Source organism: Glycine max, chromosome 1, assembly GCF_000004515.6.
Source record: "Glycine max cultivar Williams 82 chromosome 1, Glycine_max_v4.0, whole genome shotgun sequence".
Lineage (NCBI taxonomy): Eukaryota > Viridiplantae > Streptophyta > Magnoliopsida > Fabales > Fabaceae > Glycine > Glycine max.
In genome coordinates this window covers 799,677-822,273 of record NC_016088.4, presented here as the reverse complement: position 1 = coordinate 822,273, position 22,597 = coordinate 799,677, and the positions used below count along the sequence as shown (strand labels likewise).

General features: G+C 29.8%; 1 protein-coding gene and 1 non-coding gene across 2 annotated transcripts; one reads left to right on the top strand and one right to left on the bottom strand.

The window, feature by feature from the left end:
• The first annotated feature begins 2,550 nt into the window (after positions 1–2,550).
• On the top strand, positions 2,551–3,979 carry LOC102670292 (uncharacterized). Its single transcript, XR_005892605.1, has 3 exons — positions 2,551–2,721; positions 2,832–2,904; positions 3,742–3,979. It is a non-coding gene; the product is annotated as an uncharacterized protein (transcript).
• Positions 3,980–5,061: 1,082 nt separating this feature from the next.
• Positions 5,062–15,512, bottom strand: LOC100801088 (putative ABC transporter B family member 8). Its single transcript, XM_003517595.4, has 9 exons — positions 15,077–15,512; positions 14,729–14,783; positions 14,103–14,281; positions 13,128–13,585; positions 10,392–10,932; positions 9,314–9,493; positions 7,800–9,083; positions 6,614–7,029; positions 5,062–5,693 (listed from the first exon to the last, which is right to left on the bottom strand). The coding sequence occupies exons 1-9, from the start codon at positions 15,329–15,331 to the stop codon at positions 5,336–5,338; spliced, it is 3,726 nt and encodes a 1,241-aa protein (XP_003517643.1). The 5' UTR covers positions 15,332–15,512; the 3' UTR covers positions 5,062–5,335.
• Positions 15,513–22,597: the final 7,085 nt, after the last annotated feature.

The following is a 22,597-nucleotide window of genomic DNA, read 5'->3' as shown; positions in this document are numbered from 1 at the left end:
AAGTTCTTTTAGATTTGATATTTTTGCATTTGCTAGATTGAGATTATGGTAAATCGTTTAGTCGAATATGATTTGCTTCCGCCTAATACTTAGCCAATCATTGAGGTTGAATCAATAGTTTGTGTAAACTGTAAACCACCGCTTTTGTCAATAACTTGCAAGTTCACGCGTGAAAATTTGGATTTATTCTACGAAAAGCGTAAGCATCATAAAATTTGTTTCTGTTTTCCATTGTTATTTTCATGTACGAATTATAGTATTATGATTTCAATGTGATTATAATATTATGATAGCTAAAATGTTAGTATTAAGTTAAGAAGACTTATTATCAATGCATAATTACTAAAAATATAAATTTTAAAACAGATAAGACCAGTCCACTCTATCAAAAGCTTTACTAATATCAATTTTTAGAGTCACTTCCCCTTTTTTTTTCTTTTCTGCTTATATCTCATGTGGTGGATACTTTATGAGGCCAAAAGCACATGTCAAGGATAGAGTGATCTTCCACGAAAACTTATTGCTCTTGGGAAATACACTTAGGAAGGATACTTTTCAAACGGTTGGCTAAGGCTTTAGAAATAATTTTGTAGAGAATGTTGTAAAGGAAAATAGGCCAAAAATCTTTCATGCGGGTAGGGTTCATGAATATTTTTTTTTCTTAATCATATTAAATGTGACAATGCAAAATACATCATGCATGAGTTTGAGAAAAGATATATCTGATTTGATTTATAAAATATTCAATAATTTAGGGACAACTATTGACATAAAGTAAATTGGATTTTTTTATTATTTGTTTTTCTTCCCTCCCATTATACTAATTAGCTTATGCATTATCATTCATTTAGGATTGAGAATAAATTACTAATAATAAGTAACTTATGCATTATACGGGGTCTTGTATGTTGATTGCTTTGCCTAAATAATAGTTGGCATAGGCTGCGCTTTTTGCCTCTTGTACTCCTCTTAATAATATATCTCTTTTGCCTATATGTATGTATAAAAAAACTTATTTATTACATGGATTTTTATAGACAGGAGGAAATATAAAAATATACAAATTTTAAAAATTAAGAAAATGTTTTATTAAATAAAAATGTAAACTAAAATATAAGTATTTAATTTTTTTACAAATATCTTATTAATTATACTTAATGTTGATAAAAAAATGAGCATTAATTAAAATATTTAAAAACTCATTTGATTATTAGATAATTATTTAATCTCTAATTAATATTATAAACATATTAGATTCTAATATATCTGTATTGCATTAGCTACTGTAACTATAGATATACTTAACTCACCACGAGATACAAAATTTTAAGTTACATTTTATGAATTTTAGATTTGATTTACTTGAATTTCACATTGTTTGTAACCCTGCTTACAGGGCGGTTGTACTAAAATAAAATTGGGAAAATCTCCATTCATTTAATTTAGATGAAGTGAAATTTAATTTGTACATATGCTAGCAGTTATTTTTCACGTCATAGTAGCGTGCCACGATATAGTCTCTTAATGGCAAACATATTTTCTGATTTAGCATATTCAACTTTGTAGGCAGATTCATAAATGCTCAAACCTTTAAATTTTTATTTTACCTCAATTAATTCTTTATATTTCCATCAAGAGAATCGTAATAATTATAGATATGCACCCGATCAATTACTACTAAAGCACATATACTATTTATCTTGCTTAGATTTGACATTTTTTTTCTAGGTAACAATTAATGCACACCCTTACATGACATGCCCCTAGCTAAATTCGTTTCTCTAGCTATAAATTTTACTATGTGGCTCAACCATCTGTGATATTGAAATCCTTGAAACTGTGTTTTCTGCAATTGAGACAATAATGGAGAGTTCCGATGAGATGCACAGCAAAATTATAACGATGAAACAATCTTTCTTCGATGAGGTATTTTTATTTTCTCAAACATAATATGACATGTGATACTTTTGATTCATTTATGGTGCACCGATGATTTTTTTTTTAATATATGATATTTGTTTATACTATTTGGGTGTGTAGCACTGGTTCTCATTTGAGGTTGATTGTTTTCTTTAAGTTCTTTCTATCAAGTCACAAATAACACACAAGATATATACTAGTAGTTATCAATTTTACTGCTCAATTAATTGATGCAAATTTATATATGTGGCAAATGTTTCAGGGATTTCTGATTCCAACCCAGTTTCAAGAGCTGGAGCTGCTACAAGACAGAGACAATATGAACTTTGTTAGGGATGTTTTTTGTTTGTTCTTCACGGATATGACTAGACAGTTTTCTGAGATTGAGCAAATTCTGTGAGTAAAAAAGTGCATGAACCGTACATTAATTAATGCAAAATGGTTATCTTGGCGTTTCTATTGAAATTTCTATAACACACTCGCACATATATATGCATATACATTTGTATATATATATACACTCAAAATAATTGATGGATTCTGCATTTACACAGTCGAGAAGAAATTGATGGTCAGCCAAGGGAAGACATGAATAGGTTACTTCAACGACTCAAGGGAAGTGTGTTAAGGTACCTACTTTTCTTCTCCATCCCCAATTGATCGATGAACTCCAAAATATGTTTTCTCCACTTCAAATTAACCGTCATAAATATTTTCTTATGTTTTCAGCATTGGTGCTCTCAAGATTTTGAACGGAGTCAATAAGATGATACAACTTTTCGAAGAAGGCAACTTGGAAAGGTGATTGTTACACTTTACATAAATACATAATTATATAAACTTTTGTTTCCTTCTTAGCCAAATCATGAAATTGCAATATGCATGCTGAATATATGTCATGAATTTTGCAGGATCATGGCTGCTTTTGAACAGGTGAAGATGGAGAGTGTAAATCTTAGGGCGAAAGTTGAGCCTTACTTTCAGGTAATTAACGCACATTAAATAACCTTAACCAATGGAGCATTTTTCAAAGGATAATGTTTTAATGCTTTTAAGAAAGAGATATCTCTATATTTCTACCATTAAATGTGTCAATTGAATTGTAGAATTAGAAGTTTACTTTTAAATTCTTTTCTATATATAACTTTTAAATTCTTATTCTTTTGTCATTTAAAAAGATAAATAAATAAAACGTGTCACAGATAACTTTTCGTCCAATTTAAATCTTTAAACTTAAATTATCTTTCAATCTATATACATGTGCCTAATAATGGTTGTTTTAAAAAAACCCTAAGATTTAGTCTCACAATCATGTGAATACTTGGTCAACAATAACAAAAGGTTCACTATAGCTAAAAGCCTAAAACGTATGACAACAATAAACAACACTGAACTTATAAGAACAAATTTAGGAATTTTTTTTTAGTTTTTTTTTTAATGAAATAGGTGTTGTTTTTAAGAAAGATATTTTTCTCCATTAAATGTATGTTAGGTTAATTTTACTATTAAAACTTAAAAGTTCGCCTTCCTATTAAATGAGGTGTATAGTTAATTAATTGACGATAATTATCTAGAACAAACCGTTGTATTTGGACCATAAGCATACCTTATGGTGTTCACTGTTTTAGTGTTTTTTCTTGAAAGTTAAAATTAGTTGGTTCTCATTATAAAAAGAATAAGCTACAGAAAAAAAAAATTCTATTACATAATTATTTTTTCTTCCAGAGCTGAAGACCTTTAATTAATACTATATAATGCATAAAAACAAAATATCTTTGAGATCACCTAATTAAATTTTTCTCTTTATATAATTTGTTACAGTTGCTGGAGTCCCAAGCTGAATCATTTACAGAGTCCCAAGCTCCCAAATGAAGGTTTATAGCATGTGCATGAGGATGGTTGGTGCTGCATGCAATTGAAGTGCAAATGATCACCAACATTTGATGTGGTCTTCTTAATTAGTTTAACCACCCATTTAAATTTATATTTAGATATATCTGAAACTTTTGTTTGTGATTTTTAATTAACAGTTGTTGTCTTTGTTTTCTGTAACTCTAAACAAAATCCCGCATCCGTTATTGCTTGTGTGTTCATATCATATAGGGTTGCATGTTTGCTCCTTTCAATTCGTTGCATACGTAACGTTAAATCCCAGTATATGTAAAAGTAGATAAATTCAATGAATTCAAATCTAGTTTATATCAATATATATATATATATATATATATATATATGATGCTGAAAGACTTTGTTTTTTGGGTTATGAATTTTGTTTGGGGCGACTCAGATAATTTCTTGGAACAAATTTTGTAAGCCTAAACAGGTGATTGGCATGACCTATAAAAATTTCATGATTTTAATTAATAAGACTTTTAGCTAATCATAAAACGTGAAGCTTTATGAGTTAAATTGTTGGGAAATATATACAGAGAGATATAGAGAAAAAGAAAATATGTCATATTAGAGAAATATATCTTATATATATGAGAGGGAAAAAATTGAATCTGAATTGTATAATTAAATATAAACAATCAAGATTTAATATTATGTGACCATTAAAAAGTCATGTGATTTTTTTATATCAAATCTTAACCCTCTATGTATGGTTATACAGTCTTGATTAATCTTCTTATTCTCATATAAAATATTTTCTCTTATATGATATGTCATATATATATATATATATATATATATATATATATATATATATATATATATACATGGGAAACTTATAAATTCCTTTGATTAATTTATAAGCTATTTTTTTTATCAGTAGGAATCGAAGATCATGTGTCGGGTTTACAATAACTTATGCACCCTGATCAACCAACTAAGCTAAACCCCGTTAATGCTTATAAGCTACTTTGACAAGTAACATGTTTATGAAAAAATTATTTCTCATTTTTACTTTTATATCCAAACTTACAATTATGATTTTTTACATTGGTGATGTTTATAACTAATATAAATGTAATATTTCCTATATTAATTATGCATATGATTGATGTAAAGATAACATTTTTTTATATCAGTTATACATATAACCGATGTAAAAAAAATTATACATGTAAATTTGGATATTCAAATCTTGTTTCAGACTAAAAAAAATACATTTTACTTATGTGAGGACAAAAAATGTTATAAAAACAAAAAAAACATACATTTTCAATTTTATTATATTTGGCATTGGGATTACATGCATAGCACATTTCATATTGGATTTGGGTCCGGACCCTTATATAACACTTATACTAGCCCGGATATACAATCTTTAATGCTGTGAGTTTTTATGTATATATAGCTGAATATAGTTGGACCAAAAAAGTTGGCCTCAAACCCATTTCATTTTAGATGGGCTTAAGCAATCATCAACCAAACTCACAAATTTGTACATGATAATAATAATTTACATTACCTAAGTTTGGATTTGATGGCTGGCAAGGTTGAAGAAGGCACCTCTCTTGTGCCTAAGTTGAGCATAGGTTCCTTGCTCCAGAACCTTGCCCTCAGACACATAAGCAATTGAATCAAGCTCTTTGATGGTGTTAAGCCTATGTGCCACAACAATGGTGGTTCTTCCTACCATAGTCCTATCAAGTGCTTCTTGCACAACTTGTTCTGATTGCACATCCAGGGCACTTGTTGCCTCATCAAGAAGTAGTATCTTTGGGTTGCGAATTATGGCCCTTGCAATTGCAATTCTCTGCTTTTGTCCTCCTGATAGCTGCACTCCCCTTTCTCCACATTCAGTTTCATATCCATCTTTCAGTGATCTACATAACCAGAAATCAAAATGCACTTCTTTAAACTCTTAGAAGTCTTCCAACTCTACACACTCAATTTGTAATTCCACATTAATTATAATGTCAGGCAGCCTTGTTTAAATCATATTACACATGTGGAGCATTTGAGTAAATAGCTTAATTAAACACTTAATAAATAAATTCTTATTATATGAGAGTTGATTCATGAACTTGTCCCAAAAACTAGTTAAAAATGACTCAGAAAGAGCTTATAACAATATTCAGAGTCATCTTTATAAACCCGTATAAGGTTCTTCAAACACCCTCTTATTAGAGATTGAACTTGTATTCTAACAACCAAAATTTCTGTGTTTTTTTGGTTTACACTGAGGAGTAAGGATATCCCCCAACCGACAATAAAACTAATTCTTTTAGATGTAGAGATCGAAGTGAGTATTATCTCTCCCAACAAAGTCTTTTATATACATGTAAAAATTGAACTCTGACAACATGCTTAGAGGATCCAATTGTCTACAAACCATGCTGAACTTTATTGGTTAAAAGTGTTCAAGGGGAAATTTTAACCTACAACCCTATTTCACAATACAACAACAATTCTGTTTTAACACATCTAGCATGGAGTCATGAATAGATATTGGTTCTTGATTTCAAAATCCAGTAAATCATCTTAATAGAGATGTCATGCATGAGAAAATGCCTAGTTACCAAGTTGAATATAAGCTTATTCATTTTTTTTCCACAAATTAATGTGAGTTGATGGTTAAAAACAAGTGAGCATATAGTATATATCAGGTTTTAAATATCGGTTTGTGACCGCAATTGGAACCGTATCGACTGCATTTGTCCACAATATCAACAAATGCGACGAAATCGCAACGTGACCACGACCAATATCTAAAACCTAGTAAATATGTAAACAGAAAACTTACGATATGAACTCATGAGCATTGGCAGCTCTTGCAGCCTCAATTACTTCGTTCTCTGTAGCATCTTGCTTCCCAAACAAAATGTTGTCACGTATGCTGCCAGAATATATCACAGGTTCTTGGCTAACAAGTGCCATGTGCTGCCTGTACCAGTGAATGTCTAATTCCCTTATGTCTACATTGTCCACTTTAACTGAACCTCTCTCAACATCATAGAATCTTTGAATTAAGGCAATCACTGTTGATTTTCCACAGCCACTTCTTCCAACCAGCCCAACACTTTTTCCTGGCTTCACCTCCAAGCAAAACTTGCGCAAAATTGGGGTCCCTGCCCTGCTTGGATAAGCAAAATCAACATTCTTCAACTCTATTTTTCCACTCATCTTTTCCAACTTGATGCCGTTAGTGTTATCTCCAGCCTAACCAAAGAAACATGTTGATTCATTGGTTAAAGTTGTATCATATATATATCAATGATATGCAAGCAGAGTTGTATTTATGACTTCAAATGTGCGGATAAGATTACTCAAAATATAAAAATATAGCATTATTTTTGTGAGTAAATCTTTATTAGAAATGAGTTTAGTTTCGATACATTATCAGTGTAAAAATTCATATGCTATCAATCAATTAGAAATCATCTAAACATGACAATTAAAGTAATTATTATAAAAATTGGCATTCTTATCATATATAACAATCCATAGTTAAATGTCAATCTATGTAGAAGTAAAAAATCTAAGCATTAACACTATCAATACGATCTAATTAAATTTAACTAAAACTATAACGGATTTCTCCTTTGCTTATGCATCAAATAGTACTACTCACAAAACTTTTGCATTCATAAATGTTCATAACGTTCTATGTGGACTTAATACATAGGTTTAATGGGGGACATGACAAGATCAACTCAAGACTAAAATAACTAAAATTTACATTTTAGGTACACCAAAAATTTTTTTATTAGAATATTTTTAAAATAAAAAGACCTCATACATTAATAAAAAAAATCACATCTATTAGCAAAAAAGTCCAACTTATTTAAAGTAAAAAAATTCTTTTAAAATTTATTTAGGTCTCATTTATTGTTGGACCGATCCTGAGACATAAGAAAACAAAATGGTAGAGAATTTGAAGCTTACTAAATTTTATGCTACATGCACAACATGTAGAGCTACATACATACCTTGGGAATTAGCGATTTCCGGTCCAGAATTTCAAACACAGATGCTACTGCTGTTGAACTTTTGGCAAGGTCAGAAGTCATGCTTCCAGCATCAGCTATGACCTTGCCAGTGCTCACCAACACAAAAAATGTTTTGAACACATCCCCAGCTGATATTTCTCTGTTTTCCACCAAAGTACCACCATACCAGAAATCCAAAGCCCATGACATGAACGTAAGACACTGAGCAGAACCCATTCCTATGCCAGCTAGCCATGACTTCTTCCTCGCCTCCTTCCTCGGCGCCTCTTGCGCCTCATCAAATAGCCGTAGCACTTTTGTAATGCTCCCAAATGATGTCACAATTCTGTGATTATAAACTGCCTCCACTGCAATTTGTGTACTTTGATTCTGTGCCTTAACAAATTTTGTTGAGAGTGTAGAGAGCAACACTTTTCTTGTATAAAAGCAAAGGATTGTGAGTGGTTGCACTGCTATCATAACAAGAGCTAGCTTCCAAGCCACAGCAAGGCCTATGATCATTGCAATGATGACAGCAGAAGTGGTTTGAACTAATAAAGAGAGCCTGTCTGCTACAAGGGACTTAACCATGGAAGCCTCGTTGCTTAACCTTGAGCATAATGCTCCACTGGAGTTTTGTTCCTCATCAAACCAAGCAGTTTCAAAGGTTAAGATATTCTCCAGCATGCACAGTCTTATCCTTTTGGTTAACTTGGCTCCCATATAAGCAAAATTGTAGTGTTGCAACAGATTGAGGATGATTGAAGCAAGGGAAAGTGAACAGAAAATAAAAGAATAAGTCCTGATTCTGTGCCTCATTTCTTGATGGCTTTCAGCAAAAAAAGCAGAAATCATACCCCCAATGGTTAAAGCATATAAGGGTTGAACCGAGCCAAAGGCTATGGCTGAGAGGGTTCCAATTAGACCTTGTTTCCATTCAGGAGCATTCAGAGAAAGAAGCCTAGTGAAAGAAGGTGGAGGGTGAGAAACTTGAGATGGAGTGGCTTGATCATCAGGCAATGGTGACTTTGGAAATATGGCAGGGCTTGACCTGGCTGTGCTTGGTCTACCTGCACTGCTTCTTGCTGCAGAAAGAGCACCAAGTTCTTGATTTTGATCTTGGTCATCCATGCTCAATTGTGTCTGTAACTTTGCCAGTTTTGCATAGTGGCCATTTGGTCTGTTGATGAGTTCATGGTGTGTGCCTGTTTCAATGATGTGTCCACTATTAACAACTGCTATGAGGTCTGCATTTCGGATAGTTGATAGCTTGTGTGCAACAACCTGATCAAGTTCAGTAGGTGTTATAGAAGGGAGGTGCAAATAAACTTGGTTCAAGATTCACTCATTCATTGTGATAATTATACTAATGGTCTAATACTATATCAACATTGGAAGCATGTGTTATGTCTCTGAATAAAATTGATGAGTGAACTAAGTAGTTTATTTTAATGTATAGAATAGCATAATTTTGTTAATTTATTAGTGTCTATCAAATGGATGAATGCACTTACCAATGTAGTTCTCCCCATGGAGGCCTGATCGAGGGCATTCTGAACCAGTAATTCTGATTCAGAGTCAAGAGCACTAGTTGCTTCATCAAGTAGGAGAATTACAGGATTCTTTATGATGGCTCTTGCAATGGCTATTCGTTGCTTTTGTCCTCCTGAAAGAAGTGCCCCCCTTTCTCCAATCTAGTTTACAAAAGATCAGATTAGTAGCTGCATATTATATCTTTTATGTGTAAGGTTTTAAATATCGGTCCGCGATCGTGATTTGGACCGCAAAATCAAGATTTTTTAACTGTCTGCAACTACAATTGGGACTGTATCAACAACATTTGTTTGCAATTTGCCACAATATCAGCAAACGTGACGAAACCACAACGTGACCGATATTTAAAATCTTATGTAGCTTAAGCATCTAAGGTGGTGCTAAAGTTATAGCTTAAGGTTGGAGCTTTTATCCTTCATAAAAGCTTCTAATTACAACATTTAATCTCATCCAAATACACTTAAGAGCAAATAATGAGATAATCATGTTTGGGTAAACTTTTTTTATAAATACTTAAAGAAGAAGAAAATAAAAAAATACAATGAATTAAACTTCCTCTACAAGTTAAAATCATTTTATGTTATTCAACTCTTATAGAAACATTCTCATTTAACTTTTCCAAAAGAAGGGGATGTATAAGTTAATTTTAACATAGGAAAAAACTTTAATTCACTTTTCTTTTTATTTTCTTTTCTTAGAAGCATTTATTGAAAAATTTATCTGGATTAAAATTATTTGATATTTGAGTGTGTGGAATTAAGCTAATCGGCTGCAAAGACTATCATTTTAAAGTTTACAAACAAAAATAAATATGATAACCATACATTCCTTGGTAGAGAATTGAGACTATGATTAAGTTTGGATAAATTTCTTCGTCAGCATTTATAAGAGAAGAAAGTAAGAAGATAAAATAAAATGAGTTTCTTCCGTGAGTTAAAATCAACTTATAAACCTATAGAGAAGCTTAACGTATTTTATTTGTCTATTTTCTTCATTGAGAAGTTTATCCAAACAAAATTATAAAATAAACTAATTTACCTTGGTTTCATAACCTTCAGGAAGCTGCCTTATGAAGTTGTGAGCATTGGCTGCTGAGGCAGCAGCAACTATTTCATCCATGGTAGCATCTGATTTCCCAAACATAATATTCTCCTTTATGGATGTCCCAAACATTGCATGTTCTTGACTCACAAGTCCCATTTTCCCTCTTATCCATTTCAACTGTAGACTTTTTATGTCTACACCATCAACCCTCACAACACCTTCATCAGCATCATAAAATCTTTGCACTAATGCTATTGCTGTGGACTTACCACTTCCACTTGCACCAACTAAAGCAACCGTTTTCCCTGCTTCCACTTGGAGATTGAAATCATTGAGCACAACCATATCTGGACGAGAAGGGTATGTGAATTTGACATGCTCAAAGTCTAGCCTGCCACTAATGCTCTCTAACACAAGCCCTTTTGTGTCTTCACCATCAATTAATGGTGTTCTGTCAATCATGTCAAATATTCGTGAAGCAGCAACAGATGCTTCAGTGAAGTACTTCAAATCAGGAAGTACCACTCCAAGAGATCTACATATATATTTACATGCATTCCAATAATTAGCAAAGGAAGAAAAAAAAAAGACCACATTGAAAAATATATTTATGAAGAACTACGAAATTAAGATTTTCTTGGTGCATATAATTGAAAATTGTTAAGGTAAAACCAATAAATTGAAATTTACCCGCTTCTAATTTTTCCTAAATTCAACAGTGAAAAATGAAAATATCAGTAAGCTATTTCCAGTACTCTAATCATATAATTTTGACTGATTTTTTGATAATATTGGTCAAACCAATATTGTAAAAAAGACTACTCTTGATTGCAAGAAACTCAAGCACCCTTACTACCAAATTTTGTTTATTTCTCTTTACAAGAGATCGATCTGTTGAAGGACTTTAATATGGAATATAAATAGTAAAAAACATAATGTGTAATAAAATTCAAATTGATGATCTTGACGAAAATGTAAGAATGTTATTATAATAAACCAAAAGCGGTCCAAACTAGCTATAAGAAACATGATTTAATAGAACTTTACTAAAAATTAGAATCGCTAATAAAAATAAACTAAAAGTTGCATATATGCTCCTTGAATTCATTTATTTAGAGTTTAAAAGCTTATGGCCATATACGGAAGTTTTTTCTCTTAATCTTGCAGAAGTCTTCCTTCTTACCAACTAATTAATATCACAAATTCTTTAATTATTCATTAAATACTTCCTACTATTATCCTGTCTGATTTATTTTCATTGTTTGTTACAAAGTTGTTACAGCTTTAATAATATCAAATATTTAGCTATCCATATATGTCACGCTTCTATAACAACCTTGTCATTGAAAGCTATTTGAAATAGCTAGGACAGAGATTAATTGAAGAAATATCGAGATTAATTAAATATTTTTTTTCCTTCTACAAGTTTACAACATTTTTTTACTGTGGTGTCCAACATGATAATCAGGTTCAAGCCAAAATAAATATAGTAACAGATGAAGTTCATCGCACAATTAATGCAACATCAACTAACTTTTAGTAATATCTTTGAAATCGAGTTATGTAAACAGTTTGGTGAGTAGAGAAGAGAGTTCACAACGTGGGAAGATAAACTACTTCAATAGTTAATACAGCATCTAAAACTGGAGGACTTAATTTCCTTTTCTAGGTACTAGTCTTGCTTTTCATCTAAAGCTTTAAGAGGTCACTTTTTCTTCTTTTTTTTTGAAAGAAAGAGCATTTGAATTCCATTCATGGGAAGAAGCCCACTGCCTTCTTTACTGATACTATGTCCTCAAATTAATTAAAATATTTGGCGCATTAGTGAAAGATAAAGACACCAAGACTTTTCTGAAGCGATTATCATAAAAGTTAGTTATATGGAATTAAACTAATTATTTTTAATTCCCTTCCCCTAAAGAGAACGATGGCAATGGCCGGCTATGACAAGTTGTCTACTAGATGTATGATTTAGAATGTAGTCTTAACTTTAGATTACTTATAGCTTTCTGGTGTCCCAAATTTTTTTAATTGGTTATCAAGATCCATTGATCTGCTACTATGTTATACATTGCATCAACCACAAATTGTACTAAATTAAATTTCATACCTGATTCAAAGATATGATTGGAGATGAATAAACCTTGAATTTTGTTACTGGTTGTGGATATTCATGTGTCAAATCTCTTATGCTGATCTTGGTGGATTCTTGTATTAAATCTTCTGTATGCTGATCTTTGGCATGTCTTATGCTAAGGTTAAGCACTTAAGCTCTTTTATTTAAGTAATAAATTTTATTTCTTAACAAAAAAAAACTTGAATTATTTAGTATCTGAAATTATAAATTTATAAGTATGTATCATTTTAATATTATACTTTAATTTATAATTTGTTAGTTTTATAAAACACAATAATTCACTTTAATTTCATCAATAAAATATATGATAGACATTCACCTTAGTTTTTATGAAGTGAGACACTTTAATTTAATGGATTAATAAAGTTAGAAGTGTATATATTTCGATAACGAAAAGCCTTAAACATTTAATTAATAATTATTTTTTTCTCTATCTTTCTTTTCTTATCACATTATATCAATCAAATCAATTACTTGTTTTTTTTTTTCTCTTAAAGGTGTATATAACTCAAGCGTCATCTAAGAAACATTTTTCTAAAGTTAATTAGGATTGGAAATTAAAGTTGAATGAGAGAAAGGAAAAAGTTGCTTACAGTCCACACATTATGAAGGAAATGCCTGATGCATAGATCCTTCCACCGCTTTCACCTTTGTACATAACCAAACGGCTTCCATACCAAGCAAGAAAAGCCCATATTGCAAAAGATAGACCTGTGCTTCCCACTGCAATGCCCTTTGCTATGCCTTGCTTGATTCCAAGCCTTGAAGTTCTACACAATATGTCTGAATATCTCCCTATTATTCTCTTCTCCGCAGTGAATGAATAAACGGTTTTGATGGAGCTAAGTGCCTGTTCTACTATGCTGTTTGCTTTGCCATATTCTTTCACTGTGGACTTTGACAAATAGATAAGGTATTTCCCATATATCATTCCAGGGATTATGAGCAAAAGCAGCGTTGGAAATGCTACTAATGCCAACCTCCAAGAGAAGTACGTGGCAAACGCAACCCCAGAGATGAATGATGATGAGTGCATTAAAAATAGGGGCACCTGAAGAGAAGCCAAAACCAAAGTAGAAATTACTCCCTCCCCCAAAATAATATAGTCGTGTTACATTGAAAGTAAAAAATTAATCGATCAAGAAAAGATAATAAATAAATAAAAGCGATTGAATATTAATTTTACAAAATTAATCTTATATTATCATTAATTTATTTACATATTTTATTGTTCATCATTAATATTATAAAAATATAAATAAAAAATGATTAATTTTGTATTAAAAAATTAAAATGATAATTATTTTAGGATAATTTTTTTACAAGACAATTATAATAGGATAGAAGGAATAAAGAATATGAGAAGATAATTAATGACTAATATATAAGACTTTGGTTGGATAAATTTTTGCATAAATATTTATAGAAGAAAAAAATAAATATTTACAATACACGAAAATTAATATATACATAAATTAACAGGGTCTTTCGAGGATTAATGTGACATGGAGTGCATAAAATAAAAATGAAAGAGAAGTTTAAAAGAAAAGTGAAGTAAAGAAACTAACCTTTTCACTTAGAACTTCTTGGATGAGAGAAGTGTCCGTTGATATGCTATTAATGATTTCAGAAGTGGTTGCTTCTTGTGAATCGAAAAACCCTACTTCTTGTCTTAGGACAGCTTCCAAGTACTTGTAACGAATTTTCAGTACCTGCCTCTCACTTGTCTTGCTCCAGCAATACCCTTCTGCAATTAAGCATCAATTATTGATCAATAAGCTAGTATCCGAAGTACGTGTTGATTTTTTAGAAGTTCCTATTTATCTATATATGGTTTGGCTTCTTTTTCAAGATCAAATCTTTGAGAAAATTTTAAGCCAAAACTGACAAGTTATTTGATTGATATGATGTAGATGACTAATATATTTTGTGGGTTAATGTAATTCCAAATTTCTGTGTATGAAACTCTACTTTTTAGGGTTTCATTCATAATACAATAATTACCAAACTTTTCTGCCAAATTTATAAACATGTAAAAATTGAGGGTGCCTCCAACCTAGCTAGGTGCACGGCTGAGTAATGCCTACTACAGTTAGATAGATGCCATAGCCAAATGTTGGTTTGTTTGTTATTAAAACGTTTCACACCTTTTTCCTCAAAAAGTAAAGCAAAAGAGGGTTTGAATTTGGATTACCCATGAAGGCCACCACCATTGCTGCTAATCCCAAGTAGACAAAATATAAGCTGCACTGTAAATAATAAATAAAATGAAAAACGAGATAAATTATTATTGGTAGTTTGTTAGAGCATGTATTTACATGAGAGTTGATTAATAGGTTGCTTATAAAAAAAATTATTTTTATATGTTATATATGATTTTGAATCGTTTAAAATCAGAGAAAGTTACTTATATAAAAAAATTGAATGAATTACTTGAAATTGAAGTAAGATAAGATGAATTACTTATATAAAAATCATTAGATGTTATTAGAGCCTAAAAAGTGGACCAATATAAGAATTTAATGAGTCAACGTTAACTTACCTTTTCAACCTCAGCCATGTAAGTCTTGGTACTTTGTAGGTTATTACTGTAACCTAAGCTGTTCATGATACGGCTAGCAAAGAGCAACAAAACATTTGTGGACATGCCATCTCCTATTGCTCCCACAGCACCCATTAACATGAGCACAACATCAATCCAATCAGCATATCTCAAAATAGTTGCTATGGAAGCTCTCTCTTTTCTTTCCATCTCTAACTTACGTGTCTCAGCCTCATCCATTTTTGGAGAACCCATTTTGCTATAGATACCTTCAGGACCTTCTTAGGTTATCAAATATAAGCAAACAAAGAAGAGGGAGAGATTTGATTTCAAAAGTGTGCTTATATAAGTGTGAAGAGTGAAGGGTGAACACTATGCATCTCTGTCAAGACTCGAAAAGAGTGATGAGGGAGGCATATTAATTCCTTTGGAAGCACACACAATGAATATATATATATATATATATATATATATATATATATATATATATATATATATATATATATATATATATATATATATATCATGATCATAGGCTTTTTGTGTGTGATTGTGATTTGTGGGGTTGTTAAAGATGATTTTGTGCTTCTCGTTTCATTTGTTTGTATGTTTGTTTTTTCAATTCTTTAATTAATCTTTAAAATCCAATGAGGTCTTAATTAGATAGTCCAAATTTTGTCGAGTTTTGGGGAAAGATGATATGACACAGGTCCAATTTGCCATTATGACTTTGTCTTTAATGATCTCTATATTTAATGTGAATATATATAATATGGTCATGTTCAGTAAAAATAGTTTTATTTTTCATACTCTAGTAAAAATAATTGGTATATAATAACCTATTAAAAATATTTTTTAGTTGGAAATGGAATGTGAATTTAAATTTATAAATTAATAGTGCGCTTTAAAATTAATTGTTAAAATAAATTGAACTCATCTAATAAAATATAGGATTGGAACTTTTAAATTTTGAATTTGAATTAGATTTAGTCTTTTTAATTATTTTGAGTATAGTTCGATCAAGGCTTAGCTTGCATAATACTGAAATAACTATCAAATTAACTAATTTAACAATTTTCTTTTATGTATTAAATTAGAGTAAATTATTAATTGCAAGTGTTGGTTGGAGTAAAATTTGGTCTAAGAGACTCAATTTCCTTAAACATGTTAAAATGAAAAAAAAAATTATTCATGAAAATTAAAAATAATATCAAATAATTTATAATAATTAACACATTTTATTCAATAAATTATACCATTCACATATGATATTGGATTTGATCATGAGATTTAATATTCTATAAAAACTGAAGTCATCAATTTGAGCCTAGCTCGACCGATTCCCCAGAACATATTGTAATTTGTCCTGTCCTATTAGCAAGCTCGCCATGACTCGTGCTCCTTTACCTATACATATTCTTGACAGTGGTTTTCATTAATACACTTTCAGCATTTGCATTCTTCAAAATATAATTTATCCTTAACACACAAGTTGTACATTACATGATAGAGTACAATGAAAACTATAAACTTATATCTTCTTGCAAAATATCCTTGTTACTTTATTGAAATACAATAATGTAAATCTCTATATATTTCTTAGAATTTTGCATATTAAACATATTTAATTTATTTGGGAACAAGAGCTAATGTATTGAAAAATAAAAATTCCTCTAAATATGCTTTTTTAAAATTGACCCGAGGAAAAAAACAGTATTGAGAAAAAGAATCTTAAAGTAATTAATTTTCGTTAATATAATTATTATTTAACGATTATATATATATATATATATATATATAATATGTAGTTTCTGTATATCTACTACCAGTATAGATTCATAATATTTGTACCAATAATTCAATTTTTATTAAATAAAAGCCATATCGATCGAAGACAAACAGTACAAAACTCATGAGAATTCAATGAAATGCAAACAAAACTCTCATGGGAATTTTTGTGTTGTGTCATTATTTATGTCTCGTTTTATTTTTAACAAATTAAAGAGAGAAAAAAATAGAATCAACAAATAACTACATGTGCTACAATGAAGAAAGGTGCTCATATAAGACAACTTTGTCAGAGGGTATACATCTCACACTAGATTACGAAAACTAAAAAAGTAGCCCCCAGGAAAGATGAAATAAAATATGGCCACCAACATTGTTAATTTATGATATTTAAGAATAGAATCTCGCAATTGCATTTGTGTTTCTCGGAAGATATCTTCACACAGCATATTCCACTTTTCCTCCATAAGTGAGATGCCATACCTAACTTGCCTTCAACAGACCAAATTCCATAATAATTGCAACATATTTGTAGCTGTATGTTTTGGACCTCTTTTTTCTCACTCTAATACACATCAAAAGAAAATAGAAAATGTGTTGGTAGATCCTTATTTAAGTTTTGAAGTATAATAATATCTACTTTTGCTTTTATCCTTAGCAACCATTTTAAATTATGCTAGAAAACCTTAGCCCTGCATTATCTGGACTTGTCTGTCTATAATTAGAATTCTAACAATGATTTGAAAGTAATATATTATTTTTGGAGATGTGATGTAATCACCATGAGATACGTATTTTAGCATATATATCTCTCATCTAAAGATGGCACATGTTCAACATTAGATATCTTGAATATATATGTTTATAATATATATGCTCGCTTTTAACACTTCAATATTCCCCATTTTCAGCTAGAGCCTAGATATGTTTTTCCTTTGATAAATTCTATATCGAAATTCTTTCATAAAATATTTATTATTTTGACTCTTTCCCATACTTTTATAACTCATGTCTCTTCCGTTGCTTTATGAATATAACTCTCCTGAAGTCTTCTTTTCTTCTTTAATTCAATGCGTAGTACTAAATCATTCTCTTGGTGTTGATCAAAGAACTAAACCACTTTATTCCTTTTTTTTTCTGAGCATATATATTAATATCAGTTTTCTTTTTGACAACAATCTCATCTCAATCTTTTCTTTTTTTCTAATTTGTACTCTTTTTCCTCTCATTATAATTTTCGTATAACAAAAATTGTCTCAATGTAACAAAAATTCATCATATATATATATATATATATATATATATATATATATATATATATTATAAAATTTAGAAATGAATTAATTATAAAGTAACGTTAATTTTATATATTATTGCTTTCTTTTATCTATTTATTATTATTATTATATATATATATATAACTTAAGATGATTATTATTTTGAGATAAAGAAAGTATAATTTATTAATTTATATTATGATAATCCTTGCGTCATCAGAAACTCAACCGTAGAGTACTGTAAAGATATTCATTGTAGTATTAATTTTTCTATGATAACCAGTATTATATACTTTTTTCAGTTCTTTTATAAGAAATAAGTTGTAGTACAGTTTTCCTTATATTTAAATTTCTTAATTATTTATCCTTAGATCTGCTTTTCCAAATGCAATATAAGATAAATTAATTAATTTCCATCATATTAAAAACACTAAACATAGAAAAATAAGATTATATTACAATATATGAAATCAAGGTACATTAAAGTAAAACATATGAAGATAATTCTTTCGTACTCTCCTCTCACTCCCTTAATACTGTAATGACATTTTTCAAATTCTGTTACTGCACCACCTTGTAGAAGTACTCAACAATCCTTCTCTAATGGAATCAACTACCACGTGTTATATATGTAAAAAAAAAACATAGTATTATTTTAGGAGGGGTTGCTTGTTTTGGGATTATATTTTAGTGGGGGTGATCTAATTTGCTGTTTTATTACTCCCTTCAGGTGCTGTATGTGTAATAATAATATGTCTGCTTGTACTCATTTTTATTTTGGTCTTCTTGGCACACCTTCTGTTATCTTTTGGTCTCTTTCATTAAAATAAATTTCTTTTGCCTATATAGAAAAATATAAAAATGAATAAATATAATTTGATATACTAACATGGAAATTCTCGAAATAAATACCGCTACATACTTAAATTTGAAGAATGCCTGCGTCATCATTTGGATATGCCCAGAAATTAGTTTTACTTGAGGAAAAAATACTAATTGACATTAATTTCAAGGCTATCCTGTTCATATTTATTTCCTAAATTCCGGTACATGCACGTGCAACTTAATTAGGTTCTGAGCTCAATGCATGCACTTCAAACTGTTGTTAATACTCTTTTTCTTTTAGATTATATGATGTTTAGGGTTGTGGAATAAGTATTAAGAAATATAATTAATTTGTTAAATTTTAAAAAAATATTAGGTAATTTTTTAATATTATTAGATACTAGAATAATAAAATAATATTTCGCAACTTAAATAAAAGATAAAAAAATAAGAATTGACATAATATTTTAATGTGAAAAATCTTTAATAGATAAAGGAAAAACCACGAATAACATCAGATAAATAATTTCATTAAGTGCAATTACACATAAAAAAAGAAAGAACAATTACACATTTTCTCTTCTAATAGAACCCTCACTTAAAGAACTCTCTCACACTGAGATACTACTGAGATGGGATACATCAAATGGGCAAAATTGCTTACTATTTATAGGCAAGGATGCATTAAATGCCATGCAACAATTTCTACTCTTCCAACCAAATTTTGCAGGCCTATGCACGTAGAGGTAAGAAAAATTCATCCTCACTTTTGACATAAGTCCACGGCTCCACAAATATATTATTTATTTTTTTAATTAATAGTTCATTTATTCTTTTTATATATTATTCCTATTAAATATTAATTAAAAATAATCTTAAAAAATATTTAATACAATATTGATTTATTAAACGGCATATATTTTGGAATATATTTTTCTCCTCTAAAACATCATATAATCTCAAATGAGTCAACATCATTTCTTCTTTTTGTGAGAGACTTTACCTAGTATTTGAGACTTAGGGACTTCCAAACTGCAATAGAGAACGTACCAATAGAGAATTACTACTTTCTCCCTTGGAATCAATTTAAGTAGTTTACTTGAAAGACATGATTTGTGTGCATTGAGGAAACATAATTGATATCTCACAATGCGTTTTTTTTTTTCCTTCTAATTTTAACTCCTCTTTTTCTCCTATGAAAAATTTACTATGAATCTCCCCTTGAGAAAAAAAAATGAATATTTTGTGTCTTTGGAGATACGTTCAGTAGGTATGATGAGGAAACTAAATTATTTAAGGATAATCCCTCACGAAGCAACCTTTATGTGATAAGGTTAGCCATACACCCTTTTTGATTCATCCTCGTCATTATGACTAATCACAATTATATTTTAAATCTAGATCTTTTCTTTTCATTCTATATATATGGGCTGAATTTTCTAAGTGGCATTTCCTTTCCATTGCATGTACTTTTTGGGTGAAGCATGGTTTCAGCATGTTTACTTGATCGATCAGCGTCTCACAAATTATTACAAATTAAAAACTAACTAAAGCTTTATAAATTAAGATGGAGGAAGAAGAAGAAAGTGGAAGCAGAGGTGATATTTAAGCGTTTATTAATTTGGCTTGAGGATTAATGACTTGTTACATCAGCTCCGCATTAAGCAGGATTGAACAGGGAATGAAAATAAAGTAAACGGGGAAAGTTGAAAAAATATTTTTATTTTTTAAGTATAAATAATAATTGTAAAAATATCATTTTATTTTTACTTTATTTTTTATTTATAAACATTTATACCAGAAGATTATATGTTATATTATAATATTTTTATTAATGTCTCCATATCTACTTTATAAATATATATTAAATAAAAAAGTAAATGCATTTATATTATCTTTAAAATATAAAAATTTACTTTTTTTTTATCAAATGTAAGTATGAAGATATTATTGAAAACTTCAAAAATTATTATTTTTAAGTATATGAAATGATTGTTATCATGTTTAATTGACAAAAAATTTGTGAATGCATGATTCCTATCATTATTGTTATCATCTATAGCTACTTACAGTTAAAAATTGTTAGCACAAATTGTTTGTCACTTGGATTCCTTAATTAAGATTTCTGGAATTTGATTTTTGGTTTGGACATAAAATGAAGTCTTATATACTTCTGGTTTTAAAAATAAAAAAATAAAAAAACTATACTGATTACAGCAAAGCGAAGGGTAACCGAATTTCAGAAACATATTACTCTACAAATAAACAATGCAGTGATAGTCTGCGATGACGAGATGACCTGACAAATTAAAAATTGTTAAGATGCTGAACATTTGTACCAAAAAACTATTAAATAATAACAGTAAATAGTTAGATTTAATTTTGTTTGCAAAAATTTCATGTAAGGAAAATGAAATTTTAATATAAATACTATAAATCTATATTTATAATGTGCCTGTTCTAAATCTTTTTATAGAGTTATCACTTCCATTTCTTTCAAATAAAACAATTCTAACCTTATTTTATTTTCAACTATTTTCTTTTATCCTATTTCGCTTTTCTGTATTTCTTTCCGCAGGCGAAACATACTCTTAACTCATTAGTTCTCCTCCTCCTCCTATAGGATGAGTTTGATAGATAAAAAATAGTGTGGAAAGAAAAAAAAAATTAAAAAATTAATTTTAAATCTCAAACCTCTATTATTCTACTTGAATTTAAATATATCTTCTTCTTTATTCTTTCCTCCTCTTTCCACCCAACCAAACTCTATCAACTATCAATGATCCGGTATTTTCGCCTTAAATGTAGCCAGATATGTAAAGACTTTGTTTTGTTAGGCTAGGTTAGGTGCGCAATAGCTTATCAAAGGTTATGCAAACTTTTTGCTTAATTTGTAGAGTACTATTTGGAGAGAAAAAAATCCCTACAAAGTCTAGAATTTTCAAGTAAAAGTGAACTTTTACTTGGTCACGTAGCTATATAGATTGGTCCACCACATGACACAGGTAAATTTATTTTGGTTTAGTGTTATTTTTTAGGTTTAAAAGTCCACGTGAAACGTGTTGTTTGTTGAGAATGGTTACATGCCTAACTAGGCTGAATGCACGCCTGTTAGAGATTTAAATAATGGGATAATGTGTGAGTTGGAAGAAGTGATTAAGCATTTGGAGTTAAGTAGTTAACTCTCATTCTTCTTATGAACGCGGGTTGGATTCCTTTGATGTTATTAAAATCTTGCTTGATAGAAAATTATTTTTCATACGATCTTCGATTCTAACACTCAAGGATCAATATTGAGTAGCTGAGACTGGATAAAATGATTGTAACTTATGCAAATATATGTAATTAATTAATAATCTTTTAGATAAGAAGTGTCTTCTCATTTTACCACACTTTGTTCAGAGAGGGAGAGAGATTTAAATAATGAACAAATGTGGCCAAATTTAATCTTGGTTTCCAAGCAAGTGTCATGCAAGAGAAAGATAATCCAATATGTTGTGACTCCAAATAGGATAGGGAGACTTTTCCATATTCCAAGTACTAAGATTCTGAGTAGGTCTATTGGTAATTAAATACTCATTATAGCTACGAGCCCAATGATAATGACTCGATATTTTAAACGCCACGTGAT